This window comes from Eptesicus fuscus, chromosome 1 (assembly GCF_027574615.1).
Source record: "Eptesicus fuscus isolate TK198812 chromosome 1, DD_ASM_mEF_20220401, whole genome shotgun sequence".
NCBI lineage: Eukaryota > Metazoa > Chordata > Mammalia > Chiroptera > Vespertilionidae > Eptesicus > Eptesicus fuscus.
The window spans coordinates 2,585,335-2,613,318 of NC_072473.1; the positions used below are offsets into that span (position 1 = coordinate 2,585,335).

Here is a 27,984-nt window from a genome sequence, read left to right on the forward strand (position 1 = left end):
GAGAAAACATCAATGATGAGAGAGAATCACTGATTGGCTGCCTCCTGCACACCCCCTACTGGGGATCAAGCCCGCAACCCAGGCATGTGCCCTTGACTGGAATAGAACCCGGGACCCTTCGGTCTGCAGGCCAATGTTCCAGCTACAGAGCCAAACAGGCTAGGGCCGTGGTCGGCAAACTGCGGCTTGCGAGCCACATGCGGCTCTTTGGCCCCTTGAGTGTGCCTCTTCCACAAAATACCACGGCCTGGGTGAGTCTATTTGGAAGAAGTGGCGTTAGAAGAAGTTTAAGTTTAAAAAATGTGGCTCTCCAAAGAAATGTCAGTCATTGTACTGTTGATATTTGGCTCTGTGGACTAATGAGTTTGCCGACCACTGGGCTAGGGCATTAGCATTTATTCTTTTAAGACAGCGCCACCCCAAAACAGCCCCAGAGCTGCCGGAGACCTAGATTTGGGGGCAGGCTCCACTCACCATGGGTCAGGTCAAGTCTGCAGCTCACGCTGTGTACAGCGGAGCACCTGCTGGGGTAGGTCAGAGCTGGAGGAGGTGCCATTCTTGCCCAGAAGTAACGAACCCTAGGGGAGATGCGACGTGGGCAGATAACCACTTGTAGTTCTCCTTCTAGTTCTCAGCAGAGAGAAACTGCTGGGGCGGCCAAAGGAAGGACAGCTTGCGCGGCTGGTGTGGCTCAGTGGTTAAGTGTCGACCTATGAACCAGGAAGTCACGGTTCTGTTCCCAGTCAGGGCACATGCCTGGGTTGCAGGCTTCATCCCCACTGTGGGGGCGTTCAGGAGGCAGCCGATCTGTGATTCTCTCTCATCACTGATGTTTATATCTCTCTCTCCCTCTCTCATCTCTGAAATCAATTAAAAAATATATAAAGAAAGGACAGCGTGCCCTAGCCGGTTTGGCTCAGTAGATAGAGCGTTGGCCTGCAGACCGAAGGGTCCCGGGTTTGATTCCAGTCAAGGGCACATGCCTAGGTTGCAGGCTTGATCCCCAGTAGGGGGCGTGCAGGAGGCAGCTGATCAATAATTCTCATCATTGATATTTCTGTCTGTCCCTCTCCCTTCCTCTCTGAAATCAATAAAAATATATTTACAAAAAGAGAGGACAGCTTGCTTCCCACTGGGGTGGGCGGGGCGGGGCAGGAGGAGCTGGGCCACATCTGGGAAGATTGCCTAAGCATTTGAACAGGAGTTGGGGGAGGGAAGCATGGCGAAGGGAAAGAACAGTCTCGCTGGGCCACAGTGGTTTCGGGGGTTGCTGGGAATGCAGAGGGACCAAAGGGGGGCGGGCGGAGCAAAGACTTCCCCGCATGAGGTTTTATGGTCTTAGAAACGTGGCTCTTTACTGGTAAGGTCCCCACTGGGGGCCAGATATTTCTTTTTAAAAAAATATATTTTATTGATTTCTTACAGAGAGGAAGGGAGAGGGATAGAGAGCTAGAAACATCGATGAGAGAGAAACATCCATCAGCTGCCTCCTGCACATTCCCCACTGGGGATGTGCCTGCAACCAAGGTACATGCCCTTGACCGGAATCGAACCTGGGATCCTTGAGTCCGCAGGCCGATGCTCTATCCACTGAGCCACACCGGTTAGGGTCAGATATTTCTTAAGTGGTCTCAGTCTCAGCTGGTGGATTTTGCTGTGATCCTTCGTCGAGTCAGACAATTCTAGAACCAGGTGAGACCCTAGAGCTGCGCTGTCCGGCTCAGTGGACGCAGCCACATGGGCGCTGGAACGCCCGAGTCGTAGTGAGCCCCAAATGAGATGGGCTGTAAGTGCCAAACATACCCCGGATTTCCCGGATTGTGTACAGGATGCAGAATAGCCTGTTTATACCTTTTATAATCATCACATGGGAAGCTGATAGCACTTTTAATGCGATAGATCATTAAACTTACTTTCACCTGTTTCTTAAATGTGGCTACTAGAAGTTTTCGAAATAAGTTTGTGCCTCTTATTGTATCTCTGTTGGATAGCGCTGCCCTAGAAAATTCTCTTTACCACCTGGGCGGAAGCATACTGTTAGAGCTGACATGTGGAAACGAACCAAGTGTTTTCAGGACTGTGTATTGGATGGGCCTGGTGAGAAACTCCTTTTCTGTTCTTTTTGTGACCGAGGGACCTGCTGGGTGACATTTTTTCCAGTACTATCGTATTGGGCATTGGTCTTCCAACCTGTGAATTTGGGGGCACACAAACATTCAGCCCCTAGCAGCCATCCTCTGCTGGCCTGACTGCCAGGCAAAGGTTAGAGAGCTGGCAGGAAGGGTCCTGCAAAAAGCACGGGGGACAAGCCTGGAACGGGGGTACATGACCTCTGTCCCACAGCCCATTGGCTAGAGCCTGGTCACGTGGCTCCACCCAGCCACCCAGGAAGCTGGGAGATGTGGTATTTCTGTGCTCAAGAGGAAAATGGAGCAAGGGTTTGGGGGAAGCGTTAGGAAATTGTTGCTCCTCCATTGTTTGGGGTAACGAACGCTAACTTCCCCGAGGCAGCCTTTCAATACTGGCTCAACTGATCGGGCGTGAGCGCCTGATTGTGACCATTCAACAGGGTATCTGCCGTGATCTGAGGTGGGGTTTTGTGATCTGATTAATGTCCCCATTGAAATACCAGCAACATTGACCTTGGAACTCGGGTGAGTTGAGCGGGAGCAGACTCCGCCATCCACCTGCCTTCAGGTTAGCCGGCCGTTTCTCCCCGGTCACAAGTGTGCCCCTCGGGACGTGCTGGCCCCCGGCTCTGCCTGTGGAGGTCCAGGGGGACAGATGCATCCCTGCCTTGTTCCTGGCAATGACGCTTAGGAATCCGGAGTGAGATGTACGTGGTTGCGGCGTAAAGGACAGTGGTTAGACAGTGGTAAGACGGGGCACCTTGGTTTGCACCGAAGCCTTGGAGACCGGAGGTCTCCCACAGTGCAGTTGGGGGCCACTCGGGCAAAGGGATTCTCCGCACCCCATTCTCTGTGGCCATTTGTCTCGTGGCTGCCCTGCCATTCACAAACCTCCGTGCTTTCTCTTTCCTGAGATGTCTTTGAGGAGCCATTTGCTCTTCAGATTAGCCTGGGAATTTGTCTGTGAACCATAACTGTTGGCTTTCTGTTGGAGTCAATGAAAAGCTGAGAATGTAGACTTTTTTTTTTTATTCTCAAGAAGACCTAATCTTTTCACACGGAAATCATGAATGTAATTCAAGCACGATTCTAAGACTCTTATCACTAAAATCGGGTCCCTTGTGCTACGTTGATATACTGAAATGTCAATTGCAATATTTAGATTGAGTTCTAAGTGTGAATACTCTTTTTTTAAAAATATATTTTATTGATTTTTTACAGAGAGGAAGAGAGAGGGATAGAGACTTAGAAACATCGATGAGAGAGAAACATCGATCAGCTGCCTCCTGCACACCCCCGACTGGGGATGTGCCCACGACCAAGGTACATGCCCTTGACCGGAATCGAACCCAGGACCTTCAGTCCGCAGGCCGACGCTCTATCCACTGAGCCAAACCGGTTTCGGCTAAGTGTGAATATTCTTTACCCTAAATTCTTGAATTGGGACTTGATGACAATTGCCAAGTCAGTGCACATGTGTTATTCCGGATAAGTATCTGGAGTTCACATGTAAATGTTGAACCCTAGCCGGTTTGGCTCAGTGGATGGAGCATCGGCCGGTGGACTGAGGGGTCCCGGGTTCGATTCCGGTCAAGGGCACGTGCCTCGGTTGCAGGTTTGATGCCCATCGATGTGTCTCTCTCACATCAGTGTTTCTCTCTGTCTCTCCCTCCCCCTTCCACTCTCTCTAAAGATCAATGGAAAAATATTCTTGGGTGAGGATTAACAACAACAAACAAAAATATAAACGGGATTATTTGAGTGACTTTTCAGGAAGGTGACAGGTTCATGGTACATTGGTCATTTAAATTTGTCAGAGAAATGAGGAATCTTTCTAAAAGAGCTTCTCACCTTTGTGTTTGGGGGTGATAACCACCTCCGGGGATCTGCTGAAAGTCCCGGGCAGTGCTGATCAGGGTCTTAGTGCAAGTTCAGGGAGCTCAGTGCTCAGTGAGCACCCGCTCTCGGGTGTCCATGTTATGCCATTGAAGTTGGGGAGCAAATAGCACAGCAAACGGCCTAATCCACTGTGTAAGTAACTACACACAGACCGATGTCCATGGTCCACGGGCTCTGAAACTCGCTGTGAGCAGGCACGTGAGGAAAGGTGAAGAAAGTCGTCATAGTTTCCTGAGGACTGGTTTGGAGCTGGAGTTGGGATGGACAGTATCCTCTCTGAGTAGCTTACTGAAAACCAGCAGGACTTGGAGATATGGAGGCCACCTTGTCCCAGGAGACTGTGGCACACGTGCCATCGGCTTGTCCTGGACTTGTTTAGCTAAAGAAAGGGTGTTACGAATCAGCGTTTATACTTTTCTCTCTGCTCTCCCATCTGCTGCCCACCTCTCATTGTCTGCAGTTCGGTACAGCTGAGGCAGGCATTCCGGGGCGAGGGGGGCCCCTGAGCCTGGCAGGAAGGAGGGCATGGATTCGCGGTCTGGCCTGCAGCCCCCAGCGGCTGTCTGTAGCTGGCAGAACGCTGGCCTCCCACGATGTCCATGTCCCATTAGGACTGGAACTGGTAAATATGTTACCTTACATGGCCAAAGGGGCTTTGCAGATGTGACTAAAGGATCTTGTAATGGGGAGATTATTCCGAATTATTTCGGTGGGCCCAGTGCGATCACAGGATCTTTGTAAGATACAGAATTAGAGTATGCTTTGAAGTGTGGGAACAGTGGGTGCCCTGCTTATCAGTTCATTGCTTACATGTTTTCCCAACTCCCCCACATTCTACAAATGCTCTTCAGGTTACGCTGTACTCCTGCCGACTCGTTCCTTGAAAGTAAAGAACGCTTGCGCCATATGGATGTACTCCGAGCCCTTGAACAAACGCATGAAAGATGTCCCCGGAGCGCCATGACAAAGACCATCCCTGTTTCCCCGGTGTGCGTGCTGATGGCCACGCACCTTGTCAGTGCACGTCCGTGTTTACTGTCAGCTCACTCATTCTTTTTTTAAATATTTTTATTGACTTTTTACAGAGAGGAAGGGAGAGGGATAGAGAGTTAGAAACATTGATGGGAGAGAAACATCGATCAGCTGCCTCCTGCACACCTCCTACTGGGGATGTGCCCGCAACCAAGGTCCATGCCCTTGACCGGAATCTAACCTGGGACCCTTCAGTCCGCAGGCCGATGCTCTATCCACTGAGCCAGACCAGTTAGGGCAGCTCACTCATTCTTTACAATCGAGCAGAGAATAGGAGCCTGCTCTAATAGATGGCTTGAGGTGCCTGGTCAATGAAGGATGTTTTGCTGCACACAATGGAAGATTCCAACATGACAGAAAGTGCTGTTGACAAAGAGTTCAAGGACCTGGCGAAATACACAAATGAAGGAAACTAGCGTGTGAAAGTGTATGTAGTGTGACATCAGCTGGGGACATATGCAGGAAACGGGAGAGAAAAGAAGCGAAAGTTGGAATCTGGGGCTTCTGGACTATAGGAGACTTCATCTCCTTTCCTGAGCACTTCTGTCTGGATCCTTTACATTAAATTTAAGATCTGGAGAAGGGAGCTTCCCATCCGGGACCCTGTAGATTTACTTCTGGGAACCTTTTGAGAGAAGTCATTATAAATACAGATTACGAGCTTTATACACAGAGCTGTTCCTTTACTCGTAGTTTTACAAATTGATATCATTTGCATATACCATAAAATTCACCGTTTAAAGCAGACCGTTTGTTTTTGGTATACTCACAGAGTTGTGTCACCGTCACCACTATCTGGTTGCAGAACTTTTATTTTTTTATTTTATTGATATTTTACAGAGATGAAGGGAGAGGGACAGAGAGCTAGAAACATCGATGAGAGAGAAACATTGACCAGCTGCCTCCTGCACACCCCCTACTGGGGATGTGCCCGCAACCAAGGTACATGCCCTTCACCGGAATCGAACCTGGGACCCTTCAGTCCGCAGGCCAACGCTCTATCCACTGAGCCAAACCGGTTTCGGCATGGTTGCAGAACTTTTTTTATCACCCCCAAAGAAAGCCCCATACCTACCAGCACTCACTCCCCTTCCCTCTGAGGCCCCCCCCCCCACACCAACCACTGGGTCCTCTCTGACTACGGATGTGCATATTCCAGACATTTCTCCTGGATGGAAGCACACAGCACGTGGCTTCGTTAACTCACACAGTGACTTCCAGGTCCGCCCGCCCTTTCTCTTTAGCACTTTATTCTTTTCATGGCTAAATAATACCCCAGGCGTATAGGCCACGTCTTAGTACCCATTCAGCAGCTGATGGCCCTGACGAGTAGCTGCTTCCCCTGTGGCTGCGGTGAGTCAGGCTGGTCCGGACAGGCTTTTGTGTGGACGTGTCCCCGTTTCTCTGGGGTAGACACTAGGCTGGCATCGCTGGGCCACATGGAAACCCGTTGTCTACCTGTTTAGGAAATCGCCCAACTGACTTGCACAGCAGCTCTCTGAATATGGATCCCGGTGGGAAGGAGAAAGGAGCGTCGCGGACAGGTACAGGCCGGTGCTGAGCTCACTTGTTACCCCGCAGCGGACTGTGCGTGCGAACAGAAGCTCTTTCTACTCCTGCACTTGACTCCTAGCCTCACCTGGGGCTGGTGGGTCCCCTGCCGAGGTGGCTCACTCCTGTGGGGTCGGTGCTGGCTGCCGGCAGGAGGCCTCGGTCCGTCTCCATGTGCGCCCCTCCGGTGTGCTGCTGGGGCGCCCCCACAGCCTGGTGCTGGGTCCCCCAGAGCCGGCGATCCAGGAGGACCAGGGCCACAAGGTGTGTGCTCCTCCCTGCTGCCGGCTGCCCCCCGTGCCGCGTGGGCCCCTCGCCTTCCAGCTCACCTCCTCCGTCTCAGAGCCAGGCACACCCCCACTGTCCACACTGCCGTCAGGAGGGTAACCGGGCCCCAGATGTGGGCCCTGAGCGCTGATGAGACCAACAGCGGGGACTTGGTCGTTTTTCTGTGGGTGCACAGGCCGGTGGCTCGCTCCGAGGAACCGATTCTGTGGGTGCTCACGTCAGCTCCGTGCTCTGCTGAGGAGGGAAGTGGAATCAGAGATGTGGGTTGTATAGCAAGCCAGGATAAAAGTCACCAAGATGGTGGAGGGATCGGTTTGTTGGTTTTTGGAGCAAGGAGTATAGAAGTGTTGTTATAATGACCCGCGTTGGTGGTTATTGGACAGAAAATGGAAAAATAGGAACTTTCAATAGTTGTGTAACAATTCTGAACTGTAAAGCGAGTGAACCGGGCTCAGCAGTGCTGTGAGGTCAGGTCTCCCACCTGCTTGCTGATTGAGGAGATCCTATATGTAAATGTGAGGTCCTATATGTAAATGTGAGATCCTATATGTAAATGTGAGGTCCTGAGTGAGATCCTATATGTAAATGTGAGATCCTATATGTAAATGTGAGGTCCTGAGTGAGATCCTATATGTAAATGTGAGGTCCTGAGTGAGATCCTGTATGTAAATGTGAGATCCTATATGTAAATGTGAGGTCCTGAGTGAGATCCTATATGTAAATGTGAGGTCCTGAGTGAGATCCTATATGTAAATGTGAGCTCCTATATGTAAATGTGAGGTCCTGAGTGAGATCCTATATGTAAATGTGAGGTCCTGAGTGAGATCCTATATGTAAATGTGAGATCCTATATGTAAATGTGAGGTCCTGAGTGAGATCCTATATGTAAATGTGAGGTCCTGAGTGAGATCCTATATGTAAATGTGAGGTCCTGAGTGAGATCCTATATGTAAATGTGAGATCCTGAGTGAGATCCTATATGTAAATGTGAGCTCCTATATGTAAATGTGAGGTCCTGAGTGAGATCCTATATGTAAATGTGAGATCCTATATGTAAATGTGAGGTCCTGAGTGAGATCCTATATGTAAATGTGAGATCCTGAGTGAGATCCTATATGTAAATGTGAGATCCTGAGTGAGATCCTATATGTAAATGTGAGATCCTATATGTAAATGTGAGGTCCTGAGTGAGATCCTATATGTAAATGTGAGATCCTGAGTGAGATCCTATATGTAAATGTGAGATCCTATATGTAATGGTGAGGTCCATGAGATGAGTGAGATCCTATATGTAAATGTGAGGTCCTGAGTGAGATCCTATATGTAAATGTGAGATCCTATATGTAAATGTGAGGTCCTGAGTGAGATCCTATATGTAAATGTGAGATCCTGAGTGAGATCCTATATGTAAATGTGAGGTCCTGAGTGAGATCCTATATGTAAATGTGAGATCCTGAGTGAGATCCTATATGTAAATGTGAGATCCTATATGTAAATGTGAGATCCTGAGTGAGGAGGTCCTGAGTGAGATCCTATATGTAAATGTGAGGTCCTGAGTGAGATCCTATATGTAAATGTGAGGTCCTATATGTAAATGTGAGATCCTGAGTGAGATGAGGTCCTGAGTGAGATCCTATATGTAAATGTGAGGTCCTGAGTGAGATCCTATATGTAAATGTGAGATCCTGAGTGAGATCCTATATGTAAATGTGAGGTCCTGAGTGAGATCCTATATGTAAATGTGAGATCCTGAGTGAGATGAAAGAAAATGTATTATTTGTAAATGTGAGAGTGAGATCCTATATGTAAATGTGAGCTGTAAATGTGAGGTCCTGAGTGAGATCTTATATGTAAATGTGAGGTCCTGAGTGAGATCCTATATGTAAATGTGAGATCCTGAGTGAGATCCTATATGTAAATGTGAGCTCCTATATGTAAATGTGAGGTCCTGAGTGAGATCCTATATGTAAATGTGAGATCCTGAGTGAGATCCTATATGTAAATGTGAGCTCCTATATGTAAATGTGAGGTCCTGAGTGAGATCCTATATGTAACTGTGAGATCCTATATGTAAATGTGAGGTCCTGAGTGAGATCCTATATGTAAATGTGAGGTCCTGAGTGAGATCCTATATGTAAATGTGAGGTCCTATATGTAAATGTGAGATCCTGAGTGAGATCCTGAGGTCCTGAGTGAGATCCTATATGTAAATGTGAGGTCCTGAGTGAGATCCTATATGTAAATGTGAGATCCTGAGTGAGATCCTATATGTAAATGTGAGGTCCTGAGTGAGATCCTATATGTAAATGTGAGATCCTGAGTGAGATCCTATATGTAAATGTGAGATCCTATATGTAAATGTGAGATCCTGAGTGAGATCCTGAGGTCCTGAGTGAGATCCTATATGTAAATGTGAGGTCCTGAGTGAGATCCTATATGTAAATGTGAGGTCCTGAATGAGATCCTATATGTAAATGTGAGGTCCTGAGTGAGATCCTATATGTAAATGTGAGGTCCTATATGTAAATGTGAGGTCCTGAGTGAGATCCTGATGTCCTGAGTGAGATCCTATATGTAAATGTGAGGTCCTGAGTGAGATCCTATATGTAAATGTGAGGTCCTGAGTGAGATCCTATATGTAAATGTGAGGTCCTGAGTGAGATCCTATATGTAAATGTGAGATCCTGAGTGAGATCCTATATGTAAATGTGAGATCCTATATGTAAATGTGAGATCCTGAGTGAGATCCTGTATGTAAATGTGAGGTCCTGAGTGAGATCCTATATGTAAATGTGAGGTCCTGAGTGAGATCCTATATGTAAATGTGAGGTCCTGAGTGAGATCCTATATGTAAATGTGAGGTCCTGAGTGAGATCCTATATGTAAATGTGAGATCCTATATGTAAATGTGAGGTCCTGAGTGAGATCCTGTATGTAAATGTGAGGTCCTATATGTAAATGTGAGATCCTGAGTGAGATCCTGAGGTCCTGAGTGAGATCCTATATGTAAATGTGAGGTCCTGAGTGAGATCCTATATGTAAATGTGAGGTCCTGAGTGAGATCCTATATGTAAATGTGAGATCCTGAGTGAGATCCTGTATGTAAATGTGAGATCCTGAGTGAGATCCTATATGTAAATGTGAGATCCTGAGTGAGGTCCTATATGTAAATGTGAGGTCCTGAGTGAGATCCTGTATGTAAATGTGAGGTCCTGAGTGAGATCCTATATGTAAATGTGAGGTCCTGAGTGAGATCCTGTATGTAAATGTGAGGTCCTGAGTGAGATCCTATATGTAAATGTGAGGTCCTGAGTGAGATCCTATATGTAAATGTGAGGTCCTGAGTGAGATCCTGTATGTAAATGTGAGATCCTATATGTAAATGTGAGGTCCTGAGTGAGATCCTGTATGTAAATGTGAGGTCCTGAGTGAGATCCTATATGTAAATGTGAGGTCCTGAGTGAGATCCTATATGTAAATGTGAGGTCCTGAGTGAGATCCTATATGTAAATGTGAGGTCCTGAGTGAGATCCTATATGTAAATGTGAGGTCCTATATGTAAATGTGAGATCCTATATGTAAATGTGAGCTCCTATATGTAAATGTGCTTAGAATGCGCCTGCGCTTGGGCATCTTGCTCTAGGCCAGGGGTCGGCAAACTCATTAGTCAACAGAGCCAAATATCAACAGCACAACGATGGAAATTTCTTTTGAGAGCCAAAGTTTTTAAACTTAAACTTCTTCTAACGCCACTTCTTCAAATAGACTCGCCCAGGCCGTGGTGTTTTGTGGAAGAGCCACACTCAAGGGGCCAAAGAGCCGCCTGTGGCTCGCGAGCCGCAGTTTGCCGACCACGGCTCTAGGCTTCTATGTGAATCTAGCATAGCAGAGATGTGCTTGGCACTCAGTGTATAAAGTAGCCTTGTTGGGGGGCAGTTTGGTCCCGTCCAGGACCGGAATCACACACAGACCCCTGCTGCTATTGCCGCGCCGTGAGGGAGTCGTGCCGTGGACGTTGTGTCGTGGGATGGGACCCGCATGCGATCCACTCTTGCAATGGGGTCAGAGTGCGTGGTATTTGGGAGGGTGTCCGTGGCACATTGTAACTTCTGTATATTTGTCTTGCTGTTGACTCTCATTTCTTACAACCACGTGTTTAAAAAGCCACGCCGATCAGGGCCATTCTGATGGTGTTCACCAGTTTCTAAGTGTTACTGGGAGAGACGAAGCCTCGTGGTCGAACCAGTTTGGGGGACTCACATGTTCCAAACCTCCCGCGGGCTTGTGGGCTTTGGCCGTCACTCTCCTCGGGCAGGGCCGGGAGCAGAGCATGTGGGAGGACCCGAGTGAGGGAAATTTGGGTTATCGGCTACCCAGGCGTGCCAGGCAGCGCGCGATTCTCCAGACTGCCGAGTAGATAGCTGCCCGACTCAGACAATTCTAGGCGTGGCCCGTGTTCTCCCAGAGCTGTCCTGTCAATCAGCGTGATCCCGGCGTGGGGGACGGGGGAGGGGGAGGGGGCGTTCTCCTTGTAAAGAAGCCCATCTGGAAACCCTTCCTCCATCTCTCTGTGTCAGACCGTGGGTTTGAACCGGCCTCACTTCAAGGAGAGAGGGCTGCAGACAATGTGCTTTTGTTGTTTTCCTCAAGAAAACCAAAGGACCCTTTGCCACCCTGGTTCCTGCTGTGCCGGGCGCCCGGGCAGTATTCAGTAGGCATCTCCTCCGATGGTTACGATGCCCGTTGAGATTTTTGCATTTGGTCCGTAGTTAATATTTAACTCCTTAGCTTAGGACCACTGGTCATAGGAAGAGTCCGTTTGGGGTAGATGGAAGCTGAAATGGATGGACAGCCCGGGGGGGGGGGGGGGGGGGGGGGGGGGAGGCAGTTCGCAGGGCAGGAGAACAAAGCGGAGCTGCCGTCCTGCTGTGGACGAGCCGCATTCCGCTGTCATCACCTCATTAAACACGCTGCTTGGGAGAAGATGCTTGTCTTACCTGTTCTGTGACTTTCAATATCTGTTTCCCTGCTACTTAAAGTTGCACTTTGCGATAATAATGCTTTTAACCATGAGTGTACTGATGTTGTCACTGATTATTGCTTAGGCAAAGCGGTGATTTAATTTTCCAACCCAAAGTTGGGGCAAAACCGGTCAATTAGATAATATATAATTACGCATTCAAACCTGATTCTAGAGTTGATTCGGCAAACTCACACGGAATTGACCTGCTTCTGAAATTGGCTTTTCTCCTTTTGTCTTGCAGGATAACAAAGCCCCTGACCTTTGCCGATTGTGTTGGGGATGAGCTTCCTTTAGGATGGGAAACGGTATATGATAAACAAATTGGAATTTACTACATGGACCACATAAACAGTAAGTAGAGCGCCACGTTGGAGGCGTTATGGGTGAAGGAGTTTCCATGGTGACCTCAAGGACGCTAAACCCTTTTTGTAGAGCAAAACGATCTTTACTGTCCAGTGCAGCATTCAACTGGATTTGAGACATGGAAGCTGAAGTTTTCATTAGTCAAGTTCTTCAAGAAGTGAAGCAGTTATGTAGCTACCATGCCTGTATGCTGCTCGGGACTGCGTGCGTACGTCTAATGGAGGGTTTGAATTTCTAATACAAGGCATACATTTCCCAGGCAGTTTGGAACTAGAATACCTCTCACAATGAGAAGGTTGGTTATTGCAAAGTGGAGCTTACAGCTTACATGTTATTAGTACAATGAACTGCCCACCTGGTTCCCTTAACTTCCTTTTGGCTTATATGTTTAATTTGAAGACACCAACCCATTTTGATCTCTGTGTACAGACTCCGGCTGAAATGGTGGGCCTTGACCACATCAGCCTTTTTTATAGAACTGTTCCGAGCAGTGGTTCTCACCGGGGCTGATGGTGCCTCCCAGGCACACTTGGTCACTATCTGGTAACACTGGAGTGTCACGCACAATGCAGGTGGGCAGAGGCGGGCGCACTGCTAACCCTCCTGCAGTGCACAGAACGGCCCACGAGAGAATGAGCCGACCCCAAAGGTCAGGAGTGCCAAGGGCAACACCCCCTGCTTCATGGGCCCTATTTCATTCTAGACCTCCTCCGCCCTTTCTGCCTCTTCCTCAGCCTTCCTCGATGGGGAGTCATCTGGGGACCCAGGTTCCTCTGAGGTCCACACTTGCTCATTCTGGTGTTTCTGTCATTGTCATCTTTTATTGCCGGGGACATGGCTTCCCCTGCATGTGTTTCTGTCCTCTGGTTTGTTAACTGCGGGGCAGGCTGGGGGCGCCCGAGGGTGCAGCATGCCGCCGCAGGAGACTCTGCAGCTGGGTCCTCGCTCCGGGCCCCTGGTGCCGCGTGTCCCCTTAGTGTGATCGGCCCACGGGGGTGCTTTCAGAGTGGATTCCTTGCCCACTCACCTCCTGAATGGCAAACCTGACTGGCAGCCATGTAGTTCAGAGAATGGTCCCCCACCCAGGTATTTCATCTGAAGGTCAACTGTAATTGGAAAATGAGAAACAAAACACAGGAGCAGTTTGGATCCACGTCACTGGCGGAGGGTAGCATTGTCGTCAGTCCACTCCGGGCCAGATGGTCAAACAGGAAAGAAACAAGCTCATTTAGCACCTCAGACGCTTCAGAGTACTCCTGTGGGTGCTGTTTATTCAGAGTGTGCAGAGATGGTCTAACCCAGTGGTCGGCAAACTGCGGCTCGCGAGCCACATGCAGCTCTTTGGCCCCTTGAGTGCGGCTCTTCCACAAAATACCACGTGCGGGCGCGCACGTACAGTGTGATTGAAACTGCGTGGCCCATGCGCAGAAGTCGTTTTCGGCTCTCCAAAGAAATGTCAATCGTTGTACTGTTGATATTTGGCTCTGCTGACTAATGAGTTTGCCGACCGCTGGTCTAACCTGAGAATTACTAATTCACCTCAGTCCCTTCAATTACAATGGAAGAAAATGAGTTCTAGAAATTACATTATCTGAAATGCACATTTTCACTAAACAGTTCTTTTAATCGTTATTTTCTCTTTCCCTTTTGTGTTTGTTCTAATTCTATTTATTGAGATTTAATTTTATGTTCATCGAATCAGATAATAAAAAATTTGAACTAAAAAAAAAAAAGAGAAAGAAATCTGACTGGCCAGGCTTCCGTGTCAGTCCCGGGGCAGTGGAGTTTCTGAGACGTGGTGCTCGGCCTTGCTCTCTAGTGTGGCTCTTACCCAAAGACCGGGCACCCGGGAGAGGCCCGGCCCGGCCTCCAGGCAGGTATCTGGGTGGCAAGAGGGCTTCTAGGTGGATCCATCACCTTGGCTGACCCGGTACCTCGAGTCTGTGTGTGTTTGGGGTGTCTGAGCTTGCTTTTCCAGGTGCTGCTGGGAGCTCCCACAGGGGAGGGAGTTCCCACAGGGGAGGGCCCCTCCCACAGGTGAGGGCAGTTCCCACAGGTGAGGGCAGTTCCCACAGGGAGAGCCACTCCCACAGGGGAGGGCCCCTCCCACAGGTGAGGGCAGTTCCCACAGGGGAGAGCCACTCCCACAGGGGAGGGCAGTTCCCACAGGGGAAGGCCACTCCCAGAGGCGAGGGCTGCTCAGCCAGGCCTCTGTGCTCTGGGCCTGCGCACACCAGGCCTCACCCGCAGGCCCTGGCCTCCTGGGGCCCGGCGGTATGACTGAACAGCATAGGCATCTGCCTTACACAATCTTTCTGGAAAGCCTGCCTGCCTGCCTGCCGCTGGGGCCGGGACCTGTTCTGGCTCGTCTCTTGTAAACTCAGCCTGCTCATTCCTCCATGCCCCCCGGCTCGGCGCGGCTGGTCTGCGTGCTGAGTCACAGCAGGTGTCAGAGAGCGCGTCTCTGTGCCGGCCACTCCGGGCCCTGGGGACGGGGAAAGTGAGACCCAGTCTCCTCCCTCAGGGACTCCACGGGACACTCTAGACATTAGGACTTTCTGAACGCCTCCTTGAGCACAGCTGGGATGGGCCAGCACCTGGGGCACGCGGGTCCCCACCTCTTCCCTCTGGGACCTTCAGGGAACCCACCTTCCCCCCAGGAGCAAGAAGGGTTATTGTTGTTGTAATAATTTGTACACAAGGGGCCGAAGACCCCATTCAGAACACTTGCTTCTGAGAACCCAACTCTTTCTTTAAAATGTATTTATTTTTATTGATTTCAGAGAGGAAGGGAGGAGGAGAGGTAGAAACATCAACGATGAGAGAGAAACATCGATCGGCTGCCTCCTGCACGCCCCCCACTGGGGATGGAGCCTGCAACCCGGGCATGTGCCCTGACCGGGAATCGAACCGTGACCTCCTGGTTCATAGGTCCACGCTCAACCACAGAGCCACGCCGGCTGGGATTCTGCATATTTATTTAGGATTTGGGTGGAGGATTTGATCAGCTGTTCTCTCCTATGAACGCTCCCCTATTTTCTTTTGCCTGTTAGCAGCCTGCATATATTTATCAATATGTCAGCCTTGTAACAGCCGCCAGAGTCTGGGAACTGGGCATTTGGACACCCTTTCCCACTTCTTACTTCTGTTGAAACCTCCACTAGCCTTTCCCGAGTCGGGGTGTCTTGTCCATTTGCTCAGCCTGCCCGCTTAGTCTAAGGATCTGCCGTCGGGACTGTGGCCCTCTGTCCTCGGAGCAGACTGCCCCTCCTGTTCCTCATTCAACAATTGATGGCCTTCCGGGTTTCAGACCGATGAAGGGTCCTGAGAATATGAAGATGGCTGACGCTGCGTGCCTGCCTTCTGGGGGCTTGTGCTTTATGTGGGAAACCAAGTAATAGAGAAACAGTTACGTGCTCAGCGTGGGAACCGCAGTCCCAGCCACTGCATAGGGACGGATGTGCTCTGAGAGGCAGGGAAGGCTTCGGAAAAAGGTGACTCTGCAAAGGGACCTGGAAGGGGACAGGGTTTCCTGGTGGGCAGAGCAGGGGCCGCATGATCAAATGCAAAGGTGTCATGGTTTGGTTGGGGAACAGAAGGGCACTCCCCGAGAATGAGCTCTGCTTCGGGCGAAGGACTCAGCGTTACTTCGGCGCTGTCCTGGTGGAGAAGCAAAGATGGTGTTCGCCCACCCGGGTGGCTCACTGATTGAGCATCGACTCATGGACTAGGAAGTCAGGGTTCGATGCCCGGTCAAGGGCACATGCCCGGGTTGCGGGCTCGATCCCCAGTAGGGGGTGTGCAGGAGGCAGCCGATCCATGATTCTCTCTCATTGATGTTTCTATCTCTTCCTCTCCCTTCCTCTCTGAAATAAATTAAAAAAATATATAAAAAGAATAAAAATAGAAGATGATCCACACTGTAGGAGGGTTTGTTATGTAGACTTCATAGCGTGCCTCCTGGTCATTCATTGTCTTTCTTTTTTTAAATATATTTTTTTTATTTCAGAGAGAGGAAGGGAAAGGGAGAGAGAGATTGAAACATCAATGATGAGAGAGAATTGATTAGCTGCCTTCTGCACGCCCCCTACTGGGGATTGAGCCCACAACCCGGGCATGTGCCCTTGACTGGAATCGAACCCAGGACCCTTCAGTCCACAGGCCGACGCTCTATCCATTGAGCCAAACCCGATAGGGCCTGGTCATTCCTTTTCGTACTCACTAGTGCCATAGCCGCCTGACTGTTGGTCAACCTAAAGATCTGACTTTGAAGTCCCTTACATTCTTTGTGTGTGTGTCTGTTTTATTTCACTCACGTCTTCTGCTTTTAATTTCAGAGCTCACCCAGATCGAGGACCCCAGAGAGCAGTGGAGGCGAGAGCAGGAGCGGATGTTGAAAGAATACTTAGTGGTAGCCCAGGAGGCTCTCAATGCCAAGAAAGAAATCTACCAGATTAAGCAGCAGCGGTTCGAGCTGGCACAGGAGGAGTTCCAGCATCTGCACAAAATGTGTGAGGACGACAGCCGCTCGTACGCCAGCTGTGAGTTCACTGACGCGTCCGCTTAACACATGTGACTTCCAAAGCCATTTCTCTGCTGGGTTATCTGCAAACACCAGACTTCACTCGGGCAAGGCAGCTTCAGAGTTTCCTATTCGTGTCTGTAGGTCACCAGTGTGCTGCCCTGGAGTCAGAGGCTCATCCGCTAGCCCAGGGGTCGGCAAACTCCTTAGTCAACAGAGCCAAAAAGCAACAGTACAACGATTGACATTTCTTTGGAGAGCCACATTTTTTAAACTTCAACTTTTTCTAACGCCACTTCTTCCAAATAGACTCGCCCAGGCCTTGGTATTCTGTGGAAGAGCCACACTCCAGGGGCCAAAGAGCCGCACGTGGCTCGCGAGCCGCAGTTTGCCGACCACTGCGCTAGCCTCTCCTGTAGCAAACACCAAGTGCCTCCCTTGTGCCTAGGCACTGCATACAGTGGCGCCTAACAGAGGAAAGGCCCCTGCCCTCCTGGTGCTTCCATTCAGGTGGGGACGAGGGGAATAAACCAATTGCAGGGAGTGACACGAACAGCCTCGTGTTTGGCGGCGTGGGAAAGGCCTTCGCGGAGCCTCGGGAAAGCCACCCATGGTTCTGTTGATCCCGGATGGAAAGATCGGGAACCTTCCCCCATGTCGAGTCCCTGTCTCTGTGTAGGGTCCTTTCTCGGGCCGCTGCCGAGGGTGGAGGAACTCAGTATAACGCAGGGAATCAGGGGACTCTCTCTGCCCCTCAAGCTAGAGGGACATACACTGGGGTCCGTGGAGGGACACGCTGTCTGGTTGGGAGGCTGCGGAGGAGGCCCCGTTTCCTTGTGCTCAGTAGATCCTTGGGTACTGCACCAACCAGGCCCAGCCTCCAAGTCAAGGCATTCTGACGCTGACCCATCAGACCCTTCCCGGAGAGCTGCCACCTTTCACAGCCGCCACGGGCGCGCACGGCGTGGCTGGCCTGGGTGCGGGGAGCTGGGGGACAATGTTGGAGTTGGTAGCAGCAGCTTTTGCTGTCTGGAAACCGCAGTCTAGTGGACACGTGGAAAGGCCTACCTGTGCCATGCCGGCCTTAGTGCCAGGCATTCAGGGCCCAGCTCTGAACCTTCGGACCTGGTCAGAGCTTTTACCCAGAACGGAGCTAGGGCTGAGGGGCCCCGGGTCTTTCTCACTGCAGCTGCTGTGGGAGGTGAGTAAGCCGCACGAGGAAGACAGAGGCGGGCTTCTCCCCCACCCGGAACAGGAATTTACCGTGGCCGCTGACCACTCGCCTTGCGAGAATGCAGGGCCTCAGGTCTAGTGGCATGTGGTTTCCAGGTTGTCTTCTCTCATTCTTCAGATATTGGTATGTCCTAGATGTGTGTGTGTTTTTTTTGGTTTTGTTTAACTGCCCATCAGAATGCAGTGAGTCACCTTCCTGCCAGCTTTCAGAGGCTGGGTTCTTTGTCAATCTCCAGCTTTTCTTTCCTTGTAATGTCTTTCTCGGATTTTGGTATCAGGATAACACTGTCCTCCCAGAATGAATCGGGACGTGTTCCCTCCGCCTCGCTCTTCAGAACGAGCTTGTGCGGGGCTGGCATTAGTGCTTCCGGAGCCATGTGATAGAATTCACCAGAAAAGCCACTGGGGCCCGGAATCCTTTGTGAGAATGTTGGGAGCACAACATCGGTCCCTTTAGGAGGTACGGGTCTGTTCAGATTTTCTGTTTCTTCTTGAAGCAGTTCCAGTATTGGTGTGCTTCAAGGAATCTGTCTATTTATCTCATCTGACCGTCAGTAACCGTTGCTCGGAAGGGTCAGAGAGTAAACATTTTCAGCTTTGTGGGCCGCATGGTCTCAGTGGCAATGCTCAGCCCTGTTTCCCTGCAGGAGCGGCCAGAGACCCTGTGTGTGGCTTGTTCCGATAAAAGTTTAAAAAACAGGTCAGGAGCTGGAATCAGCCCCCAGGGAATTAGTCAAGTTTGTCAAGTTTTCGCAAAGCTCCCTTATAATTCTTCTAATTCCTGGAGGTCCTGCGGTGGGGTCCTCTCTCTTTCATTCCTGATATTTATCATCCGTGCCTTCTTTTTTCTCTCAGTCGGTGGAGCTACGCTTTTATCGGCTCTATTTATCTTTGCGATGACCTGGCTTTGGTTTACCTCCCCCCCATTTCTTGTCTATTTTCTACTTTATTGCTTTCTTTTCTTATTTTCTTCCTTCTACTTAGTTTGGCTTTAATTTATTCTTCCTTTTTCTAGCTTCCTAAAGCGAAAACTTAGATCATGGATTTCAGACCTTGCTGATCTTCTCACAAAGCCTCTAAAGGTAGAAATTCTCCTCGAAGTGTCACTTTAACTGCATCCCTCAAAGTCTGGTGTTTTCCTTCTCAGCCAGTTCAGGATGCTTTCTCATTTCCTTTGTGATTTAGGTTTTGACCCCTGGGTTCTGTGAAAATAAGTGGCTGGGGCTTTTTAAAGATGTCACGTTGTTGATTTCTAATTTAATTCCATTGAGGTCAGAGAGGACACTATGTAAGATTTCAGTGTTTTGAAATCTTGTAAGATGACTTTTATGGCCCAGCGTATGGCCCCCCTGAACTGATCTCATAGGATGGGCAGCCCGTGGCCTTGGTGCCTCGGAGTCACGTGTGGTGGAAGTATTGGCTTTTCACTGTTTCTGAGAACACCGAGTTAGCGATTCTCCACCTTTCAGAAAGTTGCTTGGGAGAAGCTAGGTTGAACCGTATAAAATGGTCATTTCTGTCGCTTCAAAAGGGCTGAACGTTGGTCATTTCATATGATTCAACCCAACGGAGTTTCCTCCAGTAGCACCTCACCTGTCCCGTGGTCCCTTGGGGTTAGGTCTCCAAAGAGGCTCTCCAGCCAGTGTTTCCAAGAATGCCAGGGAGAGAAGGCAAACTCGCCTAGGGAAGACGGTGTGTCTTACCTGTGGGCTCCTGTGCCAGGGCAGCCAGTGAGCTTGGGGACTGGAGCCCTTGTGAGTGCAAATGGAGGAGGACCTATTGTAGCCCGCAGATTGCACACCCAGCGGAGGGAGCGAGGGAGGAGCCCGCCCAGCCTCGGGGTACCGAGAGGGTTCGGGCCTGGTTCGGAGCCTGTGGTCCTGTGGAGCCGGGACATCCCTCAGCAGCCAGTTTTCATTCATTCATTCATTCATTCATTCATTTATTTTATTGATTTTTTTTTTGCAGAGAGGAAGGGGAGGGATAGAGAGTTAGAAACATCAGTGAGAGAGAAACATCCATCAGCTGACTCCTGCCCACCCCCTCGTGGGGATGTGCCCGCAACCAAGGTACATGCCCTTTACTGGAATCGAACCCGGGACCCTTCAGTCCGCAGGCCGACGACGCTCTGTCCACTGAGCCACACCAGTCAGGGCAGCAGCCAGTTTTCGGTTTCCAGGCTGTGCACCCCCTTCACACTGGGGCCAGTGGGGAGTCGCACTGGGTCCCCTCCCTCCCCGTGCTCCACGGGGTTTGATGGATGCCCGGGAGAAAAGCAGCTCCGATGATGCTGTCTTCGAAGTGGCGTCCGGAGAAACCTTCAGTGGAGGAAGCAGATGACTGTGGCGTCCACTTGAAATTCTAACATGCCCCTTAGACTCCACTTCCCGACCACCACGGGCCCCTGCCCAGACGCCACCTCCGCATCTGCGCGTGCGGGCTGCCCTGGAGACCAGATCGGGCCTGTCTGCCTGATGGGCCGGAGAGGCCAGTGGGTCTTGCCGGGTCCTGGGCCAAAGCCCACGAATGGAGTCTCGAATGAACCCAAGCGGTTCATCAGGCTGCTGCTGTCCCTGGGGCTTTGACCCAAGCTCTTTTATTTGCCATTTAATCTGAACTGCCAGTTACAATGAGAAAAACTCCTAGATGTGACTCAAATGAATTACTTTTGGCCACGGGATCAAGTTCAAGACGGTGGTCCTATTGCCTTGAATCATCATGATCTAACACAGTGGTCGGCAAACTCATTAGTCAGCAGAGCCAAGTATCAACAGTACAACGATTGACATTTCTTTTGAGAGCCACATTTTTTAAACTTAAACTATATAGGTAGGTACATTGTTATTAACTTAATTAGGGTACTCCTAAGCTGGCCTAAGAGCCACACTCAAGGGGCCAAAGAGCCGCATGTGGCTTGCGAGCCGCAGTTTGCCGGCCACAGATCTAACAGATGTCACCTATAGAGGTCTGGGCTCACGTCGGGAGCTGCCGGCGGCAGGATCTGTAGCATCCCGGGGCTGCAATCGGCCGCACAGGCCGCACAGCCCAGCTCGCCCTCAGTGCTAGTCATTTAAAGTGGGGAGGCGCGCCCTCGCTCTGGTCCTAGGAACAGAATAACACTTGGGCCCATTTCCCACAATTCCTTCATTGTTGATAACTTAAGCTAAGAGAGGCAGTTTTTAGCGAACTAGAGTGTTCTGGGCATGGTTATGATAGCAGCATTGTGAAGCACGTGGCGTTATCTCCATTGGACACACGAGGACCTGAATGTTGGAGAGGCTGAATTACTTCTTCAAGGTTACATGCCCAGCCAATGGTAGAACTTGGATTTGAACCCAGATCTGGTTGTGCATGTAGCCTTCAGTGCTCTGTACTCTTTCCTGGACACGGCAGGGGCGGCCCACAGAGCCGATGGGGTTTTCGGAACCCCTTGCCCTCCCATTGTTCAAGTGATCTGCAAATAAAGACCGGTCGTAAGTTGACAAGCCATCGGACTGTTTTGCAACACTGCATGGGGCAAGTGGAAGGCAGAGCACCTTCTGCTTTCTGACCTTCCCGTGGCCCACGGTAGGGTTGCTAACCTAAAGGTAGCACCTGGTGCTGGTACACACTAAAGGGTGGGGACCCGATTTATCCCTAATGGCTGATTGTAGGGGGAATGAGGCCATGATGGTGAACGGAAGAAGGAACTGGAACAGCCATTTCCAGTACCGGAGCAGAAGGGGACAGAGGAGGGTGGGAGCGGGGGAAATGCATCTTGCCCACACTCTTCCCAGATTTCCCCGGGTTATGGGAATCACCAGAGCAAAACCCCATTCGTTGGAGAGAAAAGATCTGGTGTTAATATGGTACCATCTGGTATCTAAGAGTATCTAGGTCATTTTGCCCCTGACCAAAGCAGACTTAGGAGCTTTGCTGGAACGGAGATTTGAGCATGCGTGTCCCCATAAGGCTAAAAGAACCCGACTCGATTTGTGTGAACCGGGGAGCTAGCGGTTATTGTACCCAGTCCCAGTACGTTTTCTGCAACTCCATGTTGTAGAGTTTTCTCCTACTGTCTTCATGCTAACATGTTCTTCTATTTGCCTTCTTTTTTTAAAAAATATATTTTATTGATTTTTTTACAGAGAGGAAGGGAGAGGGAGAGAGAGTTAGAAACATCGATGAGAGAGAAACATCGATCAGCTGCCTCTTGCACACCCCCCTACTGGGGATGTGCCCACCACCAAGGTACATGCCCTTGACCGGAATCGAACCTGGGACCCTTGAGTCCACAGGCTGATGCTCTATCCACTGAGCCAAACCAGTTAGGGCTATTTGCCTTCTTTTTATGCTGAATACATTCGTTATTTCAGAAACTTTTTTTTTCTGGAGTTAACGTTTTCATTCATTCTTCCTGAGAAACTCTAGCCTCCGGATGTGTTGAGCTGAAGTATAGGACCATTTGCAGCATCTTTTGGAGGGGATTCTTGCATGGGGTAAATTATAGTCTGAACCACAGGTCAACAAATTACGGATGGCCCACAGGCTAAGTACTGTCCACTCAGGGTATTGTTAATAAAGTTTTATTGGAACACAGCCACATCCATTCACCCACCTATTGTCTATAGCAGCTACACGGGGGGAGTTGAGTTGAGACAGAGACGCTATGGCCCCCAAAGCCAAAAACACTGGCCCTTCGCAGAGAAAGTGTCGCAGTCCCTGGGCGACACCAGTGGTTCTCCACGCTGCCCGGCTGCGCACAGTCTCCCGAGAGGCTTGTAGAAGCTGCTGCTGCCTGGGTGCAGATTTGGGTTGAACTGGCTGTGAGGGGGGCCAGACAGTCTTTACTCCCCAAGTGATTCTGAGCGTTGAGACCCACTAGTCTAGATGGACTCTTTCAGCCGCAGGAACATGGCTCTCTCTGTTACCCTGGCTCCTAGGAGCTCCCAGAAGCCTACACCAAGTCTCTCTGGGTGGCTGGGAAAGAGCCGGCCTTATCTCTGTTGGGAAAGTGCTGATCCACCCTGAATTCCTGAGTTAGGTGGTGGTGAAGCTTGACCTTATCAGCCATCAGTCCTGCCAACATTCTTTCTGAAGCTCCAAGGCCCTCCCACAAAGACTATCTCCTTTGGTTCTCTGCTAAAGGGCTTCTCATCATCTGCTATCTAGATTAGGATGAGGGCCAAAGTCCATCCATTTAGCCTTTTGTTTTCCCTCCTGCGAGCATGTTGGAGCAGGCCGGAGGAAAATGGATCACACAGCATTTTCCACAGGTATTAGTTGGCAAGAAGGTTGTGGCGGAGCCCACATGTTTACTGAGAGATAATCCCCTCGGCTGCTCTAGACGGGATTCCTGATTGCGATTTGGTGGCTTCTTGCTTGCTTCTGTGGGTCTCGAGCGGGCTGGAGGTTTTTGATCCTGTGCTTATGGTGCCTTTTAAAAAATGTTGTGCCCTCCTTTGCTGGCCTGGTTATCGCTGCTCCGGTAATTAGTACCTGTCAGCGCGGAGTCTGTCGGGGCCTGCCTCCTCTCCCCCAGTCTCCCCTGGCTCCCCGGAGCAGCCCCTCCAGTCTGAGCCTGGAGGCGCACCTGGTCTCAGGAGCTGGCTGTCCAGAGGGTGTCTTTGAAGAAGCGCTACTGGTCTTTGAAAGCGTTTCATCCCCCTGGGGTGTGACCTGCGCTTCTCACAGCACCGAGGAGGCCTGTGTGGGGAAGAGAGAGAGAGACAGACAGACAGACAGACAGTTCCCCCTTTCAGTACCCTGGGAATGGAAATCCACCATAAGGACTGCGGTCTGCAGCATGTTGAGTGTTAAAAACACAGGTCTGGTTCGCTTCGTGGGCAATGGGCTTTGGGGAGCCGAAGGGCCATTCCTTCCTACGTCGGAAAAGCTAATCTGATTAAAGGATGGCGGACAGCTGACCCGTAGCAGCCCAAGTTCCAGACACAAGTGCCCCTGTGACTTAATGGCATAATGCAGATCAAGTCACTGCAAACTCAGTCTTTAATCTCTAAAGTGGGGGGCATAATCATCATCGCTCACCCAGATTTTTATGAGAATAGATGAAATAAGTGTGAAAGGCACCCTATAATAGCAAGGTACAATAATTTACATTGTTGTGGTCCAACTAAACTAAAACCTTGTGATTATATCATCCAAAACAATGTGTATAGCTGAGTGGACTCCTTAAGCTGTTTAATAGCTCTGCCCACTCAGCGCTTCAAGAGAGAAGAAAGCTTCGGAGGTGAAAGTCTGGTATTTATTGTAAAACCCGAGATTGCAGACATGTCTTAACAGAGGGAGGTAGTGCTTTTTCTGAATGATGTACAGCGCATGCTGTTACAAATGGGGGCTGGAGCCCTGAGCTATTTCTTGGACTCCAGAAATGGATTCCATTAGACTTACTGGCAGACATGAGGACCTGAGACTTTGTAGAAATTGAATTATATTATTAAAAGCTGCGCCAGTGTTCACAACTCCCCTTAGCGTTTGAAGATAAGATGTACTCACCGTCTTAGGTACCCGAGCGGACTTTTCCCTCATCTCGGTCCTGGAATTTTCTAATTTCAGAGGCTGTAGCAAAGGTAACACGAAGGGTATCGGTATAAGTGAAACCTAGTGTGTCGTTTAGGTGGGTTCAGCTGTAACGCACAGAGATGAACGTCCATGGGCCTGCGCGGCAGGGAAGTGCGTTGTTACAAAGCAGTCCCCTCCAGGTGGTGGCTTCCTGTTGGTGGCTTCGGTGGCTCCAGGATGTCGTGTTTCCTCAGGCTCTGCTCTGCTTCCAAGACCCAGTTCCGCCTGGGGCTCCGGGGGGAGAGGGGGCACCTGACAGCGTCAGGGTGCTGCGACTTAGGGAGGAGAGGGGGGCAGGTTGCCATGTGTTGGTCCAATCGGACCTGCTCCGCCTCCCAAGTGCACTTCAAGTTTTGTGGCCACGAGCTGCGAGCCTTGGCACTGAGGTGGCCATGGTCAGCTTCCCTGGACTTGGGGGGCGGGCTTGCTTCTCCCCCGATGGGAACGATCCCGGGCGGTGCCTGTCGGCAGGCTCTCCCCCACTTGGAAGGTGACAAGTTGACACAGGGGACGTGAGGGGTCAGCAAAGCCTCGGCCCCTGAGCATGTCATCTGGGTCCCAAGTGGGAGCCCCTGCAGCTCAGGTCTGAGAAGCCGGTCCCAGAAGCCGAGTGCGGAGATTTTGTGGGAATGATTCATCGCCGATCTTCAGAGAAACCAGAGTCAGACAAGATAGAAGCGGCAGGATTTGGAAATAGACATTCTTCGTCTGAGAAAGAATTCCATTTTAAAAACATTTTACTCCATGTCTGGAGAGATTACGATTGGAAATATAAGAACATAAAGTTGGCAAACACTTAGCTCCTCCTGATATTTATTTCCAGTGGATTCCAGTGGTTCAGCGTTCTGACTGATGGGGGCTTACATAGGAGATTTGCCATAGAACTGTTTAAAAAAATATATATACACACACACACACACACACACACACACATATATATATTTATTGATTTCAGAGAGGAAGGGAGAGGGAGAGAGAGAAACATCAGTGATGAGAGAGAATCATGGATCGGCTGCCTCCTGCAGGTCCCACACTGGCATGAGCCCTGCCTCAGAATCGAACCGTGACCTCCTGGTTCCTAGGTTGACGCTCAACCACTGAGCCACACTGGCTGGACAGAACTGTGTGTGTGTTTTTTTAAAGGAGATACCAACTGCTCAAAGTCACTTCGGGAGTATTGTTGGGGTTAAATAACCTTGCTGTGGAAGCCATTTGGCCTTGAGCCATCCTTTCCAGTAGAAAGTCAGGACTTGGTTTTGAACTAGTTTCTAGACGTGCGCACCTAGTGATCTCAATGACAGCCTTTGGACCCCAGGTCGAAGGAGTGAAAGAGGGTCACCCGCCTGCAGGTGGGCCTTCTGAGCAGGTGACGGTAATGGGAATGACCCAGAGGCAGATGACTCGCAGCACCCTGACGCTGTCAGGTGCCCCCTCTCCCCCCGGAGCCCCAGGCGGAACTGGGACTCGGGAGCAGAGCAGAGCCTGAGGAAACACGGCATCCTGGAGCCACCGAAGCCACCAACAGGAAGCCACGCTCAGGGAGGGACAGAAACCAAGTCACTGCCCCCCCAAAGCTGATGGCTTCAGAAGCCTCGGAGCAAGGACCCGGAAGCATGAGGAACTAGCCATGCGCAGGGGCTCGCTGCACACCACGCACAGGTGACCGGCTGCTTGTAGTGACGCCGTGTCATAGCAGGAGGTTAGAGCTCGTGTCCTGCTCCGTTTAAGAACCCACGTCCCTGCAATGCGCTTTAGCCAGACAGCCATCAGCAACGGGCTGCTGGGATGCGGGGGTGGGGGTGGGGGTGGGGATGGGGGGGCTTCTCTGGAGTTTGCGCAGCAGGCAGCCTGGAAGCGGAGCTTTCCCTCAGCCTGGCGGGCGCAGGCGCAGTGCTAGGAAGCTGTCTTTCTCATTTTCTAGATCTTGAGTATGTGTTCTCTCTCTTACGTCAAAAATTGTTCATCTGGGGACTGTGGATAGGACGAAAATAAAAATAACATCTTTTGTATTGACAAGAACCACAGTTGACTTTTTAGCTCTATCCTTCCCGAGACTCCCGTGTGTGCGCATTTTATTCATTCATTCATTCATTCATTTATTTATTTATTTTTAAATATTTTTTATTGACTTCAGAGAGGAAGGGAGAGGGAGAGAGAGAGAGAAACATCAGTGATGAGAGAGAATCATGGATTGGCTGCCTCCTGCACGCCCCACACTGAGTATCGAGCCCGCAACCTGGGCCTGTGCCCTGATCAGGAATCGAACCCTTACCTCCTGGTTCATAGGTCAACGCTCAACCACTGAGCCACACCGGCCGGGGCGGTGTGGGCATTTCAGAGGAAAGTAAAAATGATTCCTAGCGTGTGTACTATTTGCACAGTAAGAGCAATTTCCCATAATCATACCTTCCCCTCCTGGTGCGCATGCGGTGGTTAGGCCGCGCAGTGTGCCGTGGAGGTCAGCACACGGCTTTACCTGCAGCATCTGTTTAGACGTGGGCTCCTGCAGGCAGGCCTCAGGCAGAGATCAAACACCCAGATGCGAGGCGGGGAAGTGTTGATTCTTTAGGAGCCAGTACCAACTTGTAAAGCCGAGACTCAATCATTTAATGTGGAGAATCAGAAGTTCCTGTCTGTGTGCGTTTATTTATTTGAAAGGATCCTTTCTAAAATGCAATGTTTTCCTTCTGTTTAGCCTTCTCTGGATATTCAACGAATACAAAGTACGACCCACACCAAATTAAAGCAGAAATAGCCAGTCGCCGGGATAGGGTGAGTAACACGGTGCCCGTATGGACTTCTAGGTGCCGTCGCTGATCATGGTTCATTTTCGGGAGGTCGGCGTGTCTAACACTCACATTTTAATAAGATTTTCCTTTCATGGATTATTATTATATTTGTTTGTACTCTCCGCTCTTTTCCAATAGGAGGGCAACTATTTCATTTTAAAACCGTAGCCCGTCTAACAAAAAGTCACCTGTGCTCCCGCCTCCCACCTTCAGCCCCTTGTCTCGCTGGTCCGGGGAGCGCTCCGTTTTGTTGCATTTGCATCTAAACACGGGAGACACCTTGGAAATGAAGCCTCCTGCTGTGGTGTCCGGGTCCCCGAAGCATGTGTCTCAGGTTCCAATGCACCTCAGAAACGCCCCTGGGGAGTTGGTTAACCGTGTGAGCTCCCCGCCCCCCGCCCCAGCTTTAACGCAGGCCTGGAGCGGGTCCCAGAATCTGTCGAATAAGCCCCAGGCGATGGGAGGAGACCGCGCTCGCAGCTGCGGGGCCTCCTCCGTGGCTCTGTGCGGAGCAGGTACAGGGAAGATGGGCAGAGCGTTACAGTTTGCTGACTGTAATGGCCTAATCAATACCGTGAGGAGGAAGTCGTTGCG

The 27,984-nt window shown here is 50.4% G+C and overlaps 1 protein-coding gene across 1 annotated transcript in view; it reads left to right on the forward strand.

Moving 5' to 3' along the window:
• The window catches only part of WWC3 (WWC family member 3), a 115,343-nt gene that overhangs the window by 30,526 nt on the left and 56,833 nt on the right, over positions 1-27,984 (forward strand). Inside the window, exons 2-4 of the mRNA XM_054720307.1 lie at positions 12,164-12,273; positions 16,623-16,826; positions 27,297-27,373. Of these exons, the coding sequence (XP_054576282.1) occupies positions 12,164-12,273; positions 16,623-16,826; positions 27,297-27,373 (391 nt within the window). The remainder of the gene's footprint in view (positions 1-12,163; positions 12,274-16,622; positions 16,827-27,296; positions 27,374-27,984) is intronic.